At 33.4% G+C, this 18,430-nt stretch overlaps 2 protein-coding genes across 2 annotated transcripts; both read right to left on the bottom strand.

Moving 5' to 3' along the window:
* Positions 1-884: 884 nt before the first annotated feature.
* LOC149177284 (heavy metal-associated isoprenylated plant protein 39-like) lies at positions 885-2,179 on the bottom strand. The gene is made up of 3 exons (XM_089423366.1): positions 1,813-2,179; positions 1,519-1,594; positions 885-1,434 (listed from the first exon to the last, which is right to left on the bottom strand). The coding sequence occupies exons 1-3, from the start codon at positions 1,825-1,827 to the stop codon at positions 1,130-1,132; spliced, it is 396 nt and encodes a 131-aa protein (XP_089279492.1). The 5' UTR covers positions 1,828-2,179; the 3' UTR covers positions 885-1,129.
* A 14,755-nt stretch (positions 2,180-16,934) lies between these two features.
* On the bottom strand, positions 16,935-18,031 carry LOC149177283 (heavy metal-associated isoprenylated plant protein 39-like). The gene is made up of 3 exons (XM_089423365.1): positions 17,897-18,031; positions 17,603-17,678; positions 16,935-17,518 (listed from the first exon to the last, which is right to left on the bottom strand). The coding sequence occupies exons 1-3, from the start codon at positions 17,909-17,911 to the stop codon at positions 17,214-17,216; spliced, it is 396 nt and encodes a 131-aa protein (XP_089279491.1). The 5' UTR covers positions 17,912-18,031; the 3' UTR covers positions 16,935-17,213.
* Positions 18,032-18,430: the final 399 nt, after the last annotated feature.

Genomic DNA, 18,430 nt, shown 5'->3' with positions numbered 1-18,430 from the left:
AATCAATGTTTTCACATATCTGGTTTCTATTTATTAATTTTTGATTTTTGATGGTTAGTAAAATATTATTTAGGTGAAGAAATTGTAGTCGGAATCTAGATAAAAAAGACAAAAAAATGTTTTTTTAATGGCGAAATAGAATTAGCGCTATTAAAAATCTCTAAAACACCTAAAATCTTGAGATTTAACAGCTATAACTTAGATTTACAAAATCCCCTACATAATTTTATTAAAATATTACCAAAATTTCCATAATTTTTAAGACAAAAACACAATATAGTTAAACTGTTCCAATAGTTAAATCTAAATGGTAATACGGATTCTGTACATTTAGTTTCCCTTCTTCTGCGCGTAAGAAAACGGTAATGTAGTCCTTGTATATTTTGGTATGCATGAAAGCAGCTTTAATAGCTTCATCTGTTACCCTTTTATGGTGCTTGTCAAAAGTTTGTTATTTTTTTTTGTCAAATCATTCAAAAATATCTGATTTCGAAAGAATTTGGTATTAGAATTACCTTTCTTTTCATCAATCTGTATGGAATCCATAATTTTTTTTAGAGGATTTGTTATTAGAAATGCATTTCTTTTCATAAATATGTAATTTTATAAGAATCTGTTTGTTAGGATCACATTTTTTTTAATATTATGTGCTGTTTCTAAAATCCTCAAAACTACATGAAAAATTTAACTTCGGTGCAGTGAGATTGAAATTTCAAAATTCCAGTAACCCAAGTAGCTTCACACTTTTTCTGTTAATGTAGGGAAACTAGGCAACCAGAGAGCTTCACACATAACCTAGTACTGAGGATCTTCTTTTCTATGAAAAAATAGGATGGAAATCTTATGGAGGAATACCTGCAAACTTTAGTATTTTAAAATAAACTCTCGAGATTTATTGCTAAATAAAAATTTACATAAACTTCCGATTCCTTCTTCTCCAAAGCCAGGAGGAAGGTTTCCATGAACTGTGTCATTCACTATTTTCAACTGTGTCACTCACTATTTTGTGTTTCAGAGCCCAACCCCTGACCATCAGAGGCCTGTCCAGAACAAACATGTATATATACCCTTTTACAAGCACAGAGAAGATGGATTCTCTGGTATTCGGGAAGAGGTACTGAAATATTCATTAACAAATAGTGCAGGAAGGGTTATAGTCGTCTGTAACAACAGTATATGGATAGGGCGCATAGCTGCTTGGGGTCACATACACAATTGTTGGAGGCTCGACCTTCTTCTCGTCCTTCTTGCCCCCATCCCTTTTTTTCTCTTCTTTCTTCTCGCCCTCTGCCTTTTTCTCTTCTTTTGCAGGACCCACGCTCAGCAGCTCTGTGCACCCAAATTTCCTCAGTTTTACTGTGAGACAGACTGGATCTGCATTCCCAATCACAGTTATCTTCCTCTCCTTAAGATCCACTGCAACAGATTCCACTCCTGCAATCAAATATCTTATCAATTCTCGAAACCCAATACGTTGTAATGAGAAATTGCAATGGAGAATGCTAGATTGATGTTTACCTTCAACAGCTGCAACAGCGGTCATAGCTTTTCTCTTGCTTTTCTCATCGTCAATTGCTACCCTCAGCACCATTTTCTGCAAATCATAATCATTAGTCGATGGGTTTAATAATTTGCAGTTGTGGGTTCGAAACGGTGATCTCTAAATCAACATAAACGCCATAGATCCGGAAAATCAATTGAAACAAGCTGACAGTCACATAAATCTTAAATCTGAAATTCACAACGTACTGAATCTCAAAACCATTGAAATTTGATTCTGCCTGAACAGAGCAAATTAGGGCAGAGACATACCTTCATATTTGACATCCTTCCAAAGCTCTGTGAGATATAAGGAGAAGAGCAGAAGCAGATAATAATACAAATTGGTATTGGGAACCTCGGATTTCTTCCTGATCCAAGCCCCCAAAAGGATTTACAGACACACTGGGATTTCTAGCTTGAGAGGTTCAATAAATACATAATAAATTGCTGTTAGAGTGACAGTTTCGTGGAAACACGCGCAGTCGCACTGCGTCGAAGTGTTAGGTGAGGCGTTGAATTAATGCACACCATTCTCTTAGAGCCCCAGTTTCATGAAGCTTTCATTCTCGACGGACGGCCAATTATTGCACATAGATTTCTAGCAGCCCGGCTTCACGGAAACTTTCAGAATGCTACCAAGGACAAATACCTATATGAAGAGGAATTATGGATGCTTTTATTGGGGTAAGCCTAAACATTTCAATAAAAAGAAAATTGATGAGTCCAAACATAAAAGGAATTTAGACAATTTTGCTGATAAAGAAGCCATAATTAATGGTAATATCAAAAATATCAAATTATTCATTTTAGATGCCATTTTATTAGCATAAATTGATGATGTTAATGCATGGTTTTTTTACTCTAGTTCATCAATTCACATGACATGAAAAAATGAATGGTTTGATATATATCATGAACATAATAATGGTACTCATAACTATCTATGAGATGATAGATCTCATGAAATCAACCTTTATTGTGATGTATGTGTAACTTTACTGAATGGCCATGTGAGACAAATATAGAATGTGATGCATGTTCCTTGAATTAAGAAAAAAATAATCTCAATGTCCACCATTATAGATCATAATCTCAAAGTTGAATTCTTTAAGTCACATTGCATTATGAAGCATATATAGGGTAACTAAATCATCATAGCAAGAGGAACACAAGTTGGAGTATTGTACAAGATTGATGTTAAAAGGAAATATCATTAAGTAATGGTAGATCTACAACCATGACAATGGATGAACTATGGTATCAACGATATAGTCCTATCAATCATAATGATCTTGTTTTATGTTCAAAGAATGGAATGTTTGAAGGTATTCCAAATTTTAAGAATGAATATGTTGAATGTGAAGGATATGCATTAAGCAAACAACATAGGGAAGAGTTCGTATAAGGACAGAAAAGAGAAAGTGAAATTCTTTAGCTAACACATAATGGTGTGTGTGGTACCATGAAAACTAAGTAATTAGGTGGAGCTTCATATTTTTTTTTAATTTTCATTTATTATAAAACTATATACACATGGATCTACTTTATTAGAAGAAAAAATGATGTATTCAAATACTTCAAAGAATTTTAAAATATGGTTGAAGAGAAAACAAGAAAATACATCAAGATCCTCAGATTAGATAAAGGGGGAGAATACACATTAGGGGCATTCATCAACTACTGCAAAAGTCGTGGAATTCATAAAAAAATTATAGTCCCACATACCCAATAAAATGGTGTGTTAGAGAGGAAAAAGGAAACATTTGTTTGAATGTGATCAAAACATGATAAAAGGTAAAAAATTGTCTAATAGTTTTTGGACTAAAGAAAATAACATTGTAGTATGTTTGAAAAATAGAAGTCCTAGAAATAGTCTAGAGAAAAAAAACACCCAATGAATAATTTCATGTCTATAAACCAATAGTGAGTCCTTTGTGAATCTTTTGAATTACGACATATTCTAATTTTTCTAAAGAATATATGAGAAATATTTATGCTAAGGAAATAAAATTCATATGTACTAGTTTTTGTTTTGATTATAAAGCTTGTAAAATATATGATCCAATGAATCACAAAGTCTTTGCAAGCACAAATGTAATATTTCATGAATGTATAGACATGAGTTTAAAAGAGCAAGTGATCCAAATTGGATCATTAATGATTTTTTATCCATCTCAATGCTTTTAGAGTGGAAAAAGAAGAGGAATCAACTCATAGGACATTTTGACCAGCGAGACCTAGTTTGGCAAATTGGGGCTTGAAACCTTTTAGGAGCATTTTGAGGCATGAAACAACATTTTATGGGGGTAAAACTTTGATGCTTTAAGGATGAACTTTTTTCTTCTTATTCTACACATAGAGACCTTTCCAACAACACATGAATCACATCAATCAGAGTATGTATGTGAAAGTTATGCCACTTAGAAGTTGATCTTCCTGTTTTCACCACCATACTTGGAGAGGATGCCACACTAACCCCTTTTATTCATGAAAAAGGGGATATAAACATGATTATGATGAAGAAGAATAAAAAATATTCTATATTGTAAATCTTATTAAGACTTGAATTAGTCAAACCTAACTACTAATAGGCTATCGGGATGTGTTATAACCGGGCCACTAAGAGGAAAAGGGATTCCATTCTTTTGAGTGAAACATGATTATGATGAAGAAGAATAAAAAATATTCTATATTGTAAATCTTATTAAGACTTAAATTAGTCAAACCTAACTACTAATAGGCTATTGGGATGTGTTATAACCGGGCCACTAAGAGGAAAAGGGATTCCATTCTTTTGAGTGAAAGTGAGGATTTATGCATTGTAGTAACCCACAAGCCAAATTCCATACTTCTTTGTACTTGTAAAAATTTTTTTAGAGAAAGAGAGCAGATCGACCTCACCTTCCAGTTGGCTTTCTTCCTGAAAGGGTTTCTCAGGTCATATCTTGTGTCAAATATTTTTGTGAGATTTTATTTCATTGTTCTATATTGTATGCATAATTTTAATTTACATGCATACACTATTAACAATAATCTATAGATCGATAAATCTAAAAGGAAATAAAATTGAAATAGCGTAGAATTTCCTATTTTAAAAATGATTTTATCAAATCTATTGTGGTGAACTATCTAGTAGAATATCGATGAAAATTTATGGATTATATTGATATTAAAGCCAAATTATTTGGGTATATTGTGGAAATTTAAAAGGGATCTAGATCAGATGGTCCGAAAATCATAAATCCCTAATCGTGGTCAATGAATCAGTGAATAACCCTTGTGATCCTGCAGTTGGAACAACAAGTCACAGAAATAAATTGTAGTGTAAATATCTTCATGATAGGAATGAGTCATAAGCTTGGATATTCGAAGAAGTTGTGGATTCTAATGCAGAGCACAAATGAGAGGGAGTATATGTAAATCATGAATAAATCAATAATTGACTTAAGAAATAACTAGAAAAAGATCAACCTAGTTTGAATGTCATGAATCATTCATAGTTCCTATTCAAAATGGAAGTGAAGGTTGATATTAAACTATAACAAGGTGATATCGACGCTCTGAAGCCAATTCATTGGTTGCAACAACTAGAAGTGTATTTCAATGTTCATCATATAGAGAAGGAATAAAAGATGTCATTCTCATGGATGAAATTAGAGTTCCATGCTCTAACTTGGTTGGAAATCCACACAAAGACCTTGAGGTTAGAGGGACATCCTCCAATGACTAAGTGGGAGGACTTCAAAACCATCATTAAGTCGCAGCTTTACCCTATTGGATATGTAGAGGACCAGTGGACCTAGTGGCACTTCTTCATGCAAAAGCATGGACAAAGTGTTTAGGATTACACCACAGAGTTCAAAAAGATGGCCAAGGTATCTCCCAAAAGAACCTAGATGCACTCGTCAAGTATCTGGGTGGTCAACACAACCATCTATAGAAGCAAGTGATGTTGTTCGAGCCCATATCAATAGGTGAGGCTTGTGTACATGCATAGTACCTAGAGAACATAGGCTTGAAGAAAGGGAAATCCATTGGATCAAAGCATAAGGAGAAACATGACGGTTCTAAGGAGGGGAAGAAGAAGAAAAAAGGGGGAGAGATAAAAAGACGACAACAAGAACGTACCAAAGTAAAGATACTTGTGACCACTACAACCACTACAACATTGAAGGCCATACAGAGGAGAAATGTTTGAAGCGACATCTAGAGCTTAATGCAAAGAAGAAAAAGAAATACAACAAGAATAAGAATATCATGCCCAATGATTCAAGAAACCAAGTTAAAATTAGATCGGATGTGGATAAGAATATTTTCTATACGTCAATGCAGAAGGAGGTGAATCTAATTAGCCTTCAACAATAGGAAGAGAAAGAAATGACCAAATTGTTCAATATAAAGATACAGGTCAAGAAGACTAATATTGATGCTCTTTTTGACTCAAGACAGTAGACAAATTTCATTGCAACATATTTGGTCAAGAAATTGGGATTGGAAGTTTGTGATCATCCAAGCCCATATCCAATGTTGATTTTATTAATGAAGTAGAACTAGACGTTGTTACCCTTGATGTATGTGGAGTCGTGTTTGAGAGTCCCTATATGTATATGTGAGATAAAATACTCATGCAAAGATCCAACCAATACTAGCTTGTCAAGGATGGAAAACCATTCACCATCATTTCTTATCAAGGAAAGTAAAAAATTTCACTAGTAAGTGCCATCTAAGCCAGGAAGTTGATTAGTTCTAGCAAGAAGAATGTTTTACTATTTTTAAGAGAAAAGTAGTTTGTAGAAGAGCCAATAAGAGGAAAGGAATCCCTAGAAGGGTGTACTAAGAAACATAAACAAAAACTAGAAGAGATACTACAAGTATTTAGGGATGTGTTCTGGGAGCCTAAAGGGTTATCACCTAAGAGGGAAGTGGAGCACGGGATTTGGCTATTGCTAAACATTGGGTTGTACAAGTAATCTGGTATAGAAGAAAGTGAGTTCAAGAAATAGTTGCAGTAGCTACTAGAATAGGGTGTCATTCCACTGAGTACATCACCATGTGGGTCACCCATCATCATTATACCAAAGAAGTATGGGACTTGGTGGATGTGTATAGATTATAAGGCATTGAACAAGATCATACTCAACAACAGGTGCCCCTATCTAGGATAGATGACTAACTGGATCAATTACAACAAGAAAAATACTTCTCCAAGCTCGAATTAAAGTCTAGATATCACCAGGTTTGAGTAAGAGAAGCAAATACTTAGAAAATCCCCTTCAAAACCAAGAAATGTTTGTATGAGTGGTTAGTCATGCCATTTAGCCTATGCGATGCACCTGCTACATTTATGATATTAATAAATGATGTACTGCACACTTTTATATATTTATTTGTTATTGTCTATTTGGTTGATATACTGGTATATAATGCTAGCTAGGAGGAGCACATCCCACATTTGACGTAGGTGTTGCTGACATTAAGGAAGCACTAGCTTCTAGCCAAACACCAAGACGTGTGAGATTGTACAATAATTTTTGGTGTATATGGGGTATGTGATAGGTGGAGGAGAGTTGAATATAGATCCTACCAAGATGGAGGCCATCACAAAATGTCTAGTGCTTACTAATGTTTTTAAGATTAGGAGTTTCATTGGGGTAGCATAGTACCTGAGGAAATTCATAGCCTCATTTTCGGCAATAGAAGCACTAGTCCATGCCATAACAACAGGTGGAAAGATTTTCCAATGAGGAAAATATCAGTAGAGGGCCTTCGAGGAGTTAAAGAAGAAGATTAATCAAGCACCAGCTTTGGAATTACCATAGCTGTAGCAACCCTTCGAAGTAGAGACAGATGTGAGTGGGTATGTTATGGGAGAGGTATTGATTCAAGGAGGAAAACATGTATTCTACCATTCTAAAGTGCTTCATGGGGAAGTTCTTAACTATCCTACCTATTTTGAGGAGCTATATGCCCTAGTGCAAGTTTTGAAGAAGAGGAGGCACTATCTGATAGGAAAGGAGGCATTAATCCACACAAATCACCAGCCACTATAGTACCTATAAGCCTTGAGAAAGCTACAAAAAAACAAGCATTACAAGTGGATGGGGTTTCTATAGCGGTTTCATTTAGTGATTAAGTATAAGAAAGATAACACAAATAATTTTGCCAACATGCTTTCAAGGCCACCCACATCAAAGATCACATCTTTGGTAACTTTGATGTACATGGATCCATTCACCCATGATTCTTAAAGAGAGGCATATGCATAAGACGAGGAAATAAAGGAGGTGTTTCAACAATTACAGAGTCAGAGTCATGTGCATGATGGCATTAGCACCATTGAATACCATCTCTAGGATGGGTTTCTCTATAGGCTGGATAAGCTATGTGTTCCTGAAGGTGAGCGATTGTAGTTGATTAGAGAGGCTCACACCTCTAAGGTTGTATGGCACTTTGATGTAGGGAAGATCATTGCCAACTTGCAGAGGTATGTGTAATGGCCCAAGATGCAAGAATAGGTAGCTAGGTTCATAAGAGGATGCATGCTTTGTTGTTCTATCAATCCTAGAAACAAGAAAGAGGGTCTATATCATCTCTTACTTGTACCCACTCATCCTTGCGAGAGAATTTCCATGGTCTTTGTGGGAGGTTTACCAACAACCAGGAAGGGACATGACTACCTATTCATGGCATTTGACAGGTTCAACAATATGTGTGTTCTATTGCCTTGTAAATGGACCATTAGTGTGCAAGAAGCAACAAACGTTTTATTTTGACAAGTTTGGGTGCACTTTGGGATACCAAGGAGCAACAGTTCAAATAGGGACACAAGATTTCTTAGTGAATTCTGGGCTACATTCTGGGATAATATCGACAGAAAGTTGAAGATATCTACAACATTTCATCCATAGATAGGTTGGCAGACATAAATAGTCAACATGAATTTGGTGCATCTTCTAAGGGGATACAAATAGAAGCATCAAAAGACTCAGGATGAAAATCTAGTATGTATACAACATTCCCACAATAGAAAAGTACAAACTTCTATTGGAAAGTCCCCATTTGAAACTTGTTTTGGATATTTGTAGCCTTCTCCTTTGTACATTGCATATGGTTAGCAAGGAGGTGTGAGGGAATATTTTACTAGAGATACCTTGAGACTAAAATATTTTTAGAAACATTAGGTGGATCCATATACAAGTACAAGAGACACTGCTGAAGTCATAAGAGAAATGTAAGGCCAGGAATGATCAACATAAAACAGAGAAATTGTTCATGGTGGGAGACAAATTATGGCTACAATTGAATAAGGAGAGGCTAGAAGGGCTTGGTGATGATTTTTGTAGCATTGGATAGGTGTTATAGTCTTTAATTTTGTTGGAGAGGCTTAGAAACACAAGTTCTCTAGAACCTAGAGAAAACTTCAGGAGAAAACACTTAGAGATGACTTGATTAGGTTAATTAATCAATAATTAAATTTTTCCCAAGTCTAACATAGGGAAAATGATTAACTAATAGGAATTAATTAAGAAAGGTGATATTTCTCTAGAAACTCATGTTGATCAACTTAGAAATGATCGTATCCATTCATGAGGATTTACTCATGGTCGTTGGTAAGCCAACGAGAGATTATAAGAGGAGGTAAATGGGGTTGGAGATAAACACACCAAATGTTGAGTTCCTTGGCATAAATTGAGCTTCCTAGTTGTAATAATTTAGCAGAGAGAGTTCGAGTCAGAGAGGGGATGTAGAGATAGTGAGGGGTAGAGACAGTGAGTTGAGAGGAAGATTTCCAGTTTTAGAGAGGCATCAACAAGAGGCTAAATTATTCCACTAGAGGTTGCATAGGGACTGCATAGGCAACTTCAAAGTGGCAGGCCAATTTCACTGAGCAGGGGGTCGATTTAGCCTCCATAGGTAGGGAAAGTTTTCTAGAGGGTTGAAGGACCACTTCCAACAACAACAACATGCAGGACATCAGACTAAGAGGTCGATTATATGAGTGGGAGTTACAGGCTGCACATCATCTGCACAGAGGCCTACGTAGGGGTTTTTGATGGCCATTTTTCTAAATAGTTTTGTGCCAGGATTTCTTATGGATGAGGGATAAATTCCCTCAAATATTTTTTCCATATTTTCTTTCTAAGGATCACCAATTTTTGGCATCTAGTTGTACTCATAATACTAAAACCCTCATTTGTTGCATCGATTTTCCCACATTTTGTTTTTTTACGACACTTGTCCAAAACTAATGATGTCATACTTTTGTGTCTGTGCTCTGTATTACTTAGTTTCCAACATTTTATTTTCTGCAACGTTTTTATGGTGAAAATTGTAGTTGTGATTTTATTGATTACTTTTCGTAGCAAATAAACTGCACTTAATTTTTAACCAGTTAGAATAATAATTTCCAATTGTTGCAATAGACTTGAAATTTCACACTTGGTAAGAAAATCAAGGCTCTACAGTATGGCCCCTTCAAGATACTGGAAAAGGTGGGTGATAACTCCTATCGACCTAGTTTACCACCATACCTGCAGATTTACTTAGTTGTGAATGTAGAGAATCTTAAAGTATATGAACCTTCCATGCTAGATTAAGAAGAGGAACAAGTCCTAACTTTTGTGAAGATTTGGCACAAAATGCTCAGGCAGAGTTGACAGAAGATGCAGTTTTGTAGAAGAAATCTAGAACTACGAGACAACGACAACACGACCTTTGGAAGATTGGGTTGAAAGGATAACTTCCAGGAAAAACTAAATGGTACACCCAAGAGACGGTGGAGTAAAAATTTTCTCGCCTCATTTAGTAGAAGCCTCCCAAAATAGTGGGGGAGGGTATGATATGAATTGGATCATTATATCTTTTTCATCCATCTCGATGCTTTCAGAATGGAGAAAGTAGAGAAATCGGCTCAAAGGACCCTTTTTAACCATAGGACCCAATTTGGCAAATTGGGGTATGAAACCTTCCAGGAGATTTTTGAGGCATCAAACAACATTTTTTGGGGGAAAAGCTTTGTTTCTTTAGTCAGAGTTTGTATGTGAAAGTTATGCCACTTAGAAGTTGACCTTCCTGTTTTCACCACCATAATTCAAGAGGGTTCCACACAACCCCCATTATTCATGAAAAATGGGCTATCCACGTGATTATGATGAAGACAACTCTAGAAGAGTCTATGTTGTAACTTTGGTTAAGATTTGAGTTAGTCAAACCTAACCTCTAGTAGGCTATCAAGTTGTGTTATAACTAGGCGACTAGGAGGAAAAGGGGTTCCATTATTTTGAGTGCATTTGTTCTAGAGCTGAGAAAAAATAACTGAGAGGATGAGAGATAGAGCACACATAGAGGATTTTTGCACTCTAGTATCCAACATGCCAGAGGCCATACTTCTTTATACTCGCAAACATTTTCTATTCAGAGAAAGAGAGCATAGCAACCTCACCTTCCAATTAAGATTTTCCCCTTAAAAGGTTTCCCAGGTCATATCTTGTGTAAAATGTGTTTGTGAGATTTTACTTCATTGTTATCTATTTTTAGCATGATTTTGATTCACATGAATCCACTATTTACAGTTATCTATAGATCCATAAATCTAAAAAATAAATAAAATTATAATGGTGTTACTAAAATTTCATATTTTAAAAATAATTTTATTAGATATGTTTTGATGAGCTATCTAGTGGAATATCTATGAAAGTTTACAAATCAAGTAGAGTACAATGTATGGAAATTCCTTGAATACACAGATCAAAAGAAGATGATGAAAAACATGTTTATTTTGAAGAACAAGGTAGCATTAAAGCTACTATAACACCAAGAGGAAGAGGGGAAACTCCAAAAATAAATGTGCCTTTACAAATATCAACAAGGAAAATTCAAACACTAATCAGGTATAAATATTATGCATTAATTCCTCAAAGTATGAATATGGTTGATCCTTCAAATTATGAACAACAAAATAACCATGAAAAATGGATGAATTCCATGAAAGAAGTATATGATTCTATTATTAGAAATGAAACATGGGAATTGACATAATTTCCTAAGGATAAAGTTCCCTTGGGCTCAAAATGGTTGTTCAAAGCTAAATCTAATGTTGATGGAACTTTGATAATATAAAACTATACTGGTAACAAAGGGCTTTTCACAAAAAGAAGGGATAGATTATGAAGAAAATTGTGTGCCTATAATTGAAATGAATACCATTAAAATGATGTCCATTAACTACTAAGCATAATTGGAAGCTAAATCAATTAGATGTCAAGTTAACATTTCTAAATGGAGAATTAAATGAAGAAGTTTATCTTATTCAGCTAGAAGGTTTTGTAGAGCGGGTATACAAACATATTGTTTTCAAGTTGAAGAAAGCATTATATGGACTCGAACATTCACCAAGGCCTTGGTATGTAAAGATTGATAAATTCTTCTTTCAAAAAGGTTTTAGTAAAAGTAAAGGATATTCAAATTTGTAAATCAAGAGGGATGAAAAAGGACACATTGTTTTTATTTCTATATGTATTGATGATCTTACCATAACAGGAAATGCTACCAAGTTAATTGAAAAGATCAAAAGTTGTTTTTCATAGGAATTTGAAATGAAGAATCTTGGAGAGTTGCAATATGTTTAGGTCTTTAAGTTTGGAGAGATAATGGTAGAACCTTTGTCAAACAAAGTAAATATATGAAGGAATTAATCATGATATCATTCAATATGAATGGATGTAAAGTAGTATCTACACCATTGGAATAGAACGTTAAAATCAATAGTGATGATGAAACAAAAGAAGTGAATGGCACATTGTATACACATTTGGTGGGAATTATGAATTAATTAACTGCAACTATGCTAAATATTACATATTCAACCAATGTACTTAGTCAATTTATGGTTAATCCACATGAAAGTCACTAGTGGAAAGTAGCCAAGATAGTCCTTTGATATTTAAAGGAGGTTGAAGATCTTGGTCTTAAATATACTAATGATTTGAATGTTGAGTTGACAACTCATTTATATTTTGATTGGGTAGGAGATCTAAATGGCAAGAAGTCTGCCTCTAGTTATGCATTCAATATTGGATCCAGAGTTGTGCCATGGAGCAACCACAAACAATCAACTATTTCTTTATCTTCCACTTTAAAAGTTGAGTACAAGGCCTTATGCAATGCAACCTACGAAGCAATTTGGCTAAGAAGAATTCATGAATACATGGGAGAAAATCATGAAGGACCAACAATAATCAAATGTGATAATCAAATCTATATCTAATTGTAAAACTACCCAGTCTATCATGCCAAATCAAAGCATATTGAAACACAACATCATTTTACACAAGAAAAATTGTATTAAAAAAATCGATTTGATCTATTGTAATACAAATGATAATGTGGAAGACATCTTTAGTAGGACTATAAGAAAATATAAGTTTACATTATGCAAAGACAAGTTGAATCTCGTAAATAATTCATTTCTCAATTAAGGGGGAGTGTTAGAAATAATTAGAGAAATGAAAATTCTACATTGTTAGAGTTCCAATGTCATGTTGTAGAATGTGTGGTTTTCCAATATAAGAGCGAGTTGGAGTTGAGTAGGAGCCATTATCTTTCTAGGTGGTTGTTTTTATCCATTCTATTGATTCCATTGCCATATAATGGTACTTTATTATAAATTTTGTGTGTGAGAGCTTGAATTAATAGAAAATTCTCTCATTGAGACATTTATGCTCTATTGTCATTGTTTTCTTATTTGCGAAAACCTAAATAAGTTTCAACAAGTGTTTTTTTAAGCTTAAATAGGGAGCTATTACATTTCATAATAGCAGTTTTTTTTAATGTTATTTATCAAATGGAACAATGGCTTAATTAGTTATTTCATTTTTTGGCTTTTAAATGTTAAAATAAAATCTACTAGTTCATTATTGAAGATAAAAATTTTTGACTAACAATGCCATGATGTTATTGGTGGTTACTAAGAAGAAAAATTTTGCACTATAAAATAAGGTTTGCATTTTATATTTTTTTTATTATAAACTTTTATTTTTATTTTTTTCCATATATTTAAATCAAAATTTATATATATATATATATATATATATATATATATAGATATATAATTAAAAAAATTTGATGTCATTATTACTATTATTATTGCTTTGAAACATATTGCAATCTCAAATTAAAATGTTATAAGAAATTATGATTAAACCAATTTTTAAATAAATATTTACAATTAGAAATTGTTATTCTATTTACCACTCTAAAATATATATAACATCATTCTTCAATAATCATTGTTTTTTTTGTAAGCTTGGTAGGACTCTCAGTTTACATGTCCATTATTCACCCTGCTATGAGGGAGGGTAGCACAAGATATGAACCCAAGATCTCTGTTTCGGTGAGACTTCATTCCAAGGCCATCGCCACTTGAGCTACCCCATGGGAACCTCAATAATCATCGTTAAGAACTAAGACTTAGAATTAAAAAAATACTGTTAATACTAATTTTATAGTTGTTTAGTATTAATGTAGAATTTTAAATTACAGCTATCCTTGTAACATTTAAAGATTAAAAATTAAATGATAGGGTTTGTGATTTAGTGGTTAAAGTAAATTTATCTTTTTATTCGCAGAATTCAATTCCAATATATATGTTTGGCTTTTTATAATAAATTTTTGGACCCGTGTAAAATCTTACTCAATTATTCTAACATGTTACCTATTTACCATAATTTAAAAAAAACAGTAGTTCAAGCTAAAAAAGAGAAATAGAAGTTGCTCCACCATTTTGAATGAAGTCATTGCACTATTTTCTAACCAAACGGGTTCACTTCAGCACTGCTAGAGTATATTAATTGAATTACGAAGATAATTCTTCATATAAATTTGTGATTTCACGTTATCAATCAGAACCGCACTGATTTTTTTTAACATTGAAACCACTGCAATTAAGTAAACTTAATGATTGAGTACAGAAGTTAATTGCTGAAGATTATATTGGAGTTTGCGCAATTACACTTAGTTCAGGCCAATAAGAAAACCAGACCTGTTACCTGTATGAACGGTTTGACTGTGATTTAAGAGCTGCAAAGTACAAATTGTCTTCTTTACATATTTTTCACACTAAACTGAACAATATTCAATGATTGATTTTTAACAAAGTCATAAATAAATAATATTTAATGATATGTTTTGCAACACATTCAACGAAAGCAAAGGTTAGTTATTTTGCAGCTTCCTTTTATTTAAATAATAATATATATATATATATCTATATATATATATATTTATTTATTGAAACTAAGTGGAAGGAAGAAAAGATTAAGTTATTTTATAAAAAAATTTGTTTAATCACTATAGATTTATTTTCAATACGATTTAATATGAGCAGAGATCCAATTTCTTTATATGAACTCAGAAAGATTTAAGTTCTTCACATATAATTTTTTTGATGAGTTTAAAAAAAATTAAGTTCTTTACATTAATTGTTTTTTAAAAACCGATTATTTAAATGTTTTGTACATTTATTTAAATTTTTTTTATTTCAATTTTGATGATAAACAGACATCCTTCCACATCATACTAAATTGTAAAATAAATCTCTAAATTCAATAAACCTCTCTATTCAATAATAAAATTTAAAATTTAATACCTATTAATAACATTCACCAATCTATTCTTGAGATTTAATTTCGATATATACCAACTTCGAATAATCTATTCTTGATATGATTTCGATATATACCAACAATTTGGAATAATCTATTCTTAATATTGTGAATTTGATAGCTCAATTGGTCAATACAAAACTTAAATGTTCATTTTACTTAGATATTATATGGATGGTTCCTTCTAAAAAAGATATTATATGTACGGTTGTTTAAATTTTAAAATCTTATGAATACTTTGTTGCAAATGAATTTTTATTTTTAAAATATTATCGTTAAATTAATTTAATCGTCTAGATACTTTGTTGTTCACTGATTTGTTTCTTTTTAATGTTGCTTAACTTTTTTAAAGCTACTTTCCTACATTATTGACTTTGGGTTTTGAAATATTGTTGTTTAAATTCTTTCGGAGATTTTTTTGGCTCATTGAGTTTTGAAATATTGTAATTTAATTCCTTTCATCACTTAATACTTTGTTGTTCATTGATTTTGATTTTTAATACAAATTGACTTTCACTTGAATTTGACTTTGTTGTTCATTGATTTTGATTTTTAATACGAACTGATTTTCATTTGACTTTGATTTCGCTATTTGATACTGATTGACTTTGATACACTTTGATACTAATTGACTTTGATTTTTGAAATTTTGTTATGTAATTTCCTTCCTCATTTGAATACCTTGCTGATAATTAATTTTGATTTTTGATACTCAGTACTTTGTTGCTCGTTAACTTTGTTTTTGTTACTCAGTAAAATCTTATTTTACTGTAAGCAATGTTTTCATATATTATATATTATTTCATAGTTAGTAAATATTATTGAGGTGGAGAAATTGCTTGGATAGTTAAAAATAGCCAGAATTCAGACAAATTTTTTTTAAAAGATCTTGTAGTAGCAGTGTTTGAATCATGTTTTTGATGGTGAAATAGATTCAACACCATTAAAAACCTCTAGAATACCCAAATCTTAAGATTTAACCACTGTAACCTGGATTTACAAAAATCCCTACCTCATTTTATTACAATATTACCAAAATTTCCATGATTTTCAAGACAAAAAACAATATGGTTAAACTACTGCAATATTATTTTATTATAATCATAATCAGTGTTTTCATATACTGTAAATCTAAATGGTAATATGGATTCTGTACATTTAGTATACTCTGTTTCCTTATACGTAAATGTAAATGGTAATATGGATTCTGCACATTTAGTTCCCCTTATTCTGTGTGTAAGAAAAGGGTAATGTAGTCATTGTACATTTTGGTATGCATGAAAGCAGTTTTAATAGCTTCATCTGTTACCTTTTTATGGTGCTGGTCAAAAGTAAGTTAATTATTTTTTTTTGTCAAATAATTCAGAAATCTCTAATTTTGAAAGAATTTGTTATTAGAATTACGTTTCTTGTCATCAATCTGTATGAAATCTCTAATTTTGAAAGGATTTGTTATTAGAATTAAGAAAAGAAATCTGTAATTTTATAAGAATTTGTTGTGAGAATCACATTTTTTTTAATATTATGGGCTGTTTCTAAAAACCCCAAAACAACATGAAAAATTTAACTTCGGTGCAGTGAGATTGCAATTTCAAAATTCGAGTAACCCAAGTAGCTTCACACTTTCTCTGTTAATGTAGGGAGACTAGGCCACCAGAGAGCTTCACACATAACCTAATACTGAGGATCTTCTTTTTTATGAAAATATAGGATGGAAATCTTATGGAGGAATACCTGCAAACTTTAGTATTTTAAAATAAACTCTCGAGATTTATTGCTAATAAATAAAAATTTACATAAACTTCCGATTCCTTCTTCTCCAAAGCCAGGAGGAAGGTTCCATGAACTGTGTCATTCAGTATTTTCAACTGTGTCACTCACTATTTTGTGTTTCAGAGCCCAACCCCTGACCATCAGAGGTCTGTCCAGAACAAACATGTATATATACCCTTTTACAAGCACAGAGAACATGGATTCTCTGGTATTCGGGAAGAGGTACTGAAATATTCATTAACAAATAGTGCAGGAAGGGTTATAGTCGTCTGTAACAACAGTATATGGATAGGGCGCATAGCTGCTTGGGGTCACATACACAATTGTTGGAGGCTCGACCTTCTTCTCGTCCTTCTTGGCCCCATCCCCTTTTTTCTCTTCTTTCTTCTCACCCTCTGCCTTTTTCTCTTCTTTTGCAGGACCCACGCTCAGCAGCTCTGTGCACCCAAATTTCCTCAGTTTTACTGTGAGACAGACTGGATCTGCATCCCCAATCACAGTTATCTTCCTCTCCTTCAGATCCACTGCAACAGACTCCACTCCTGCAATCAAATATCTTATCAATTCTCGAAACCCAATACATTGTAATGAGAAATTGCAATGGAGAATGCTAGATTGATGTTTACCTTCAACAGCTGCAACAGCGGTCATAGCTTTTCTCTTGCTTTTCTCATCGTCAATTGCTACCCTCAGCACCATTTTCTGCAAATCATAATCATTAGTCGATGGGTTTAATAATTTGCAGTTGTGGGTTCGAAACGGTGATCTCTAAATCAACATAAATGCGATAGATCCGGAAAATCAATTGAAACAAGCTGACAGTCACAGAAATCTTAAATCTGAAATTCACAACATACTGAATCTCAAAACCATTGAAATTTGATTCTGCTTGAACAGAGTAAATTAGGGCAGAGACATACCTTCATATTTGACATCCTTCCAAAGCTCTGTGAGATATAAGGAGAAGAGCAGAAGCAGATTATAATACAAATTGGTATTGGGAACCTCGGATTTCTTCCTGATCCAAGCCCCCAAAAGATTACAGACACACTGGGATTTCTTGCTTGAGAGGTTGAATAAATACAGAATAAATTGCTGTTAGAGCGACAGTTTCGTGGAAACTTTGATGTTGCAACACGTGGGCCAAAGATTTGGATGACTGCGCGTCGAAGTGTTAGGGTAGGCGTTGAATTACTGCGCGTCGAAGTGTTAGGGTAGGCGTTGAATTACTGCGCGTCGAAGTGTTAGGGTAGGCGTTGAATTAATACACACCATTCTCTTAGAGCCCCAGTTTCATGGAAGCTTTCATTCAACCTGTTGGCGGACGGCCAATTATTGCACATAGATTTCTAGCAGCCCGGCTTCACGGAAGCTTTCAGAATGTGGGCCGCTGCCTAAGTATAGGCCGCGTGCTTTTGACTGCCATTGTTGCCAAGTGGGAGGCCGAGAAAACT

The sequence above is a fragment of the Pinus tabuliformis genome, chromosome 4_1, assembly GCF_031772625.1.
Source record: "Pinus tabuliformis cultivar Carrire ecotype Pingquan chromosome 4_1, CPIR1, whole genome shotgun sequence".
Classification (NCBI taxonomy): Eukaryota; Viridiplantae; Streptophyta; class Pinopsida; order Pinales; family Pinaceae; genus Pinus; species Pinus tabuliformis.
This window is presented reverse-complemented; position numbering and strand designations above follow the sequence as displayed.

Excerpts from the sequence above, each read along its gene's own strand:
- LOC149177284 (XM_089423366.1), bottom strand. Across the intron at positions 1,435-1,518 it reads CGCTGTTGCAGCTGTTGAAG|GAGTGGAATCTGTTGCAGTG; the intron begins GTAAACATCAAT and ends ATTTGATTGCAG.
- LOC149177283 (XM_089423365.1), bottom strand. Across the intron at positions 17,519-17,602 it reads CGCTGTTGCAGCTGTTGAAG|GAGTGGAGTCTGTTGCAGTG; the intron begins GTAAACATCAAT and ends ATTTGATTGCAG.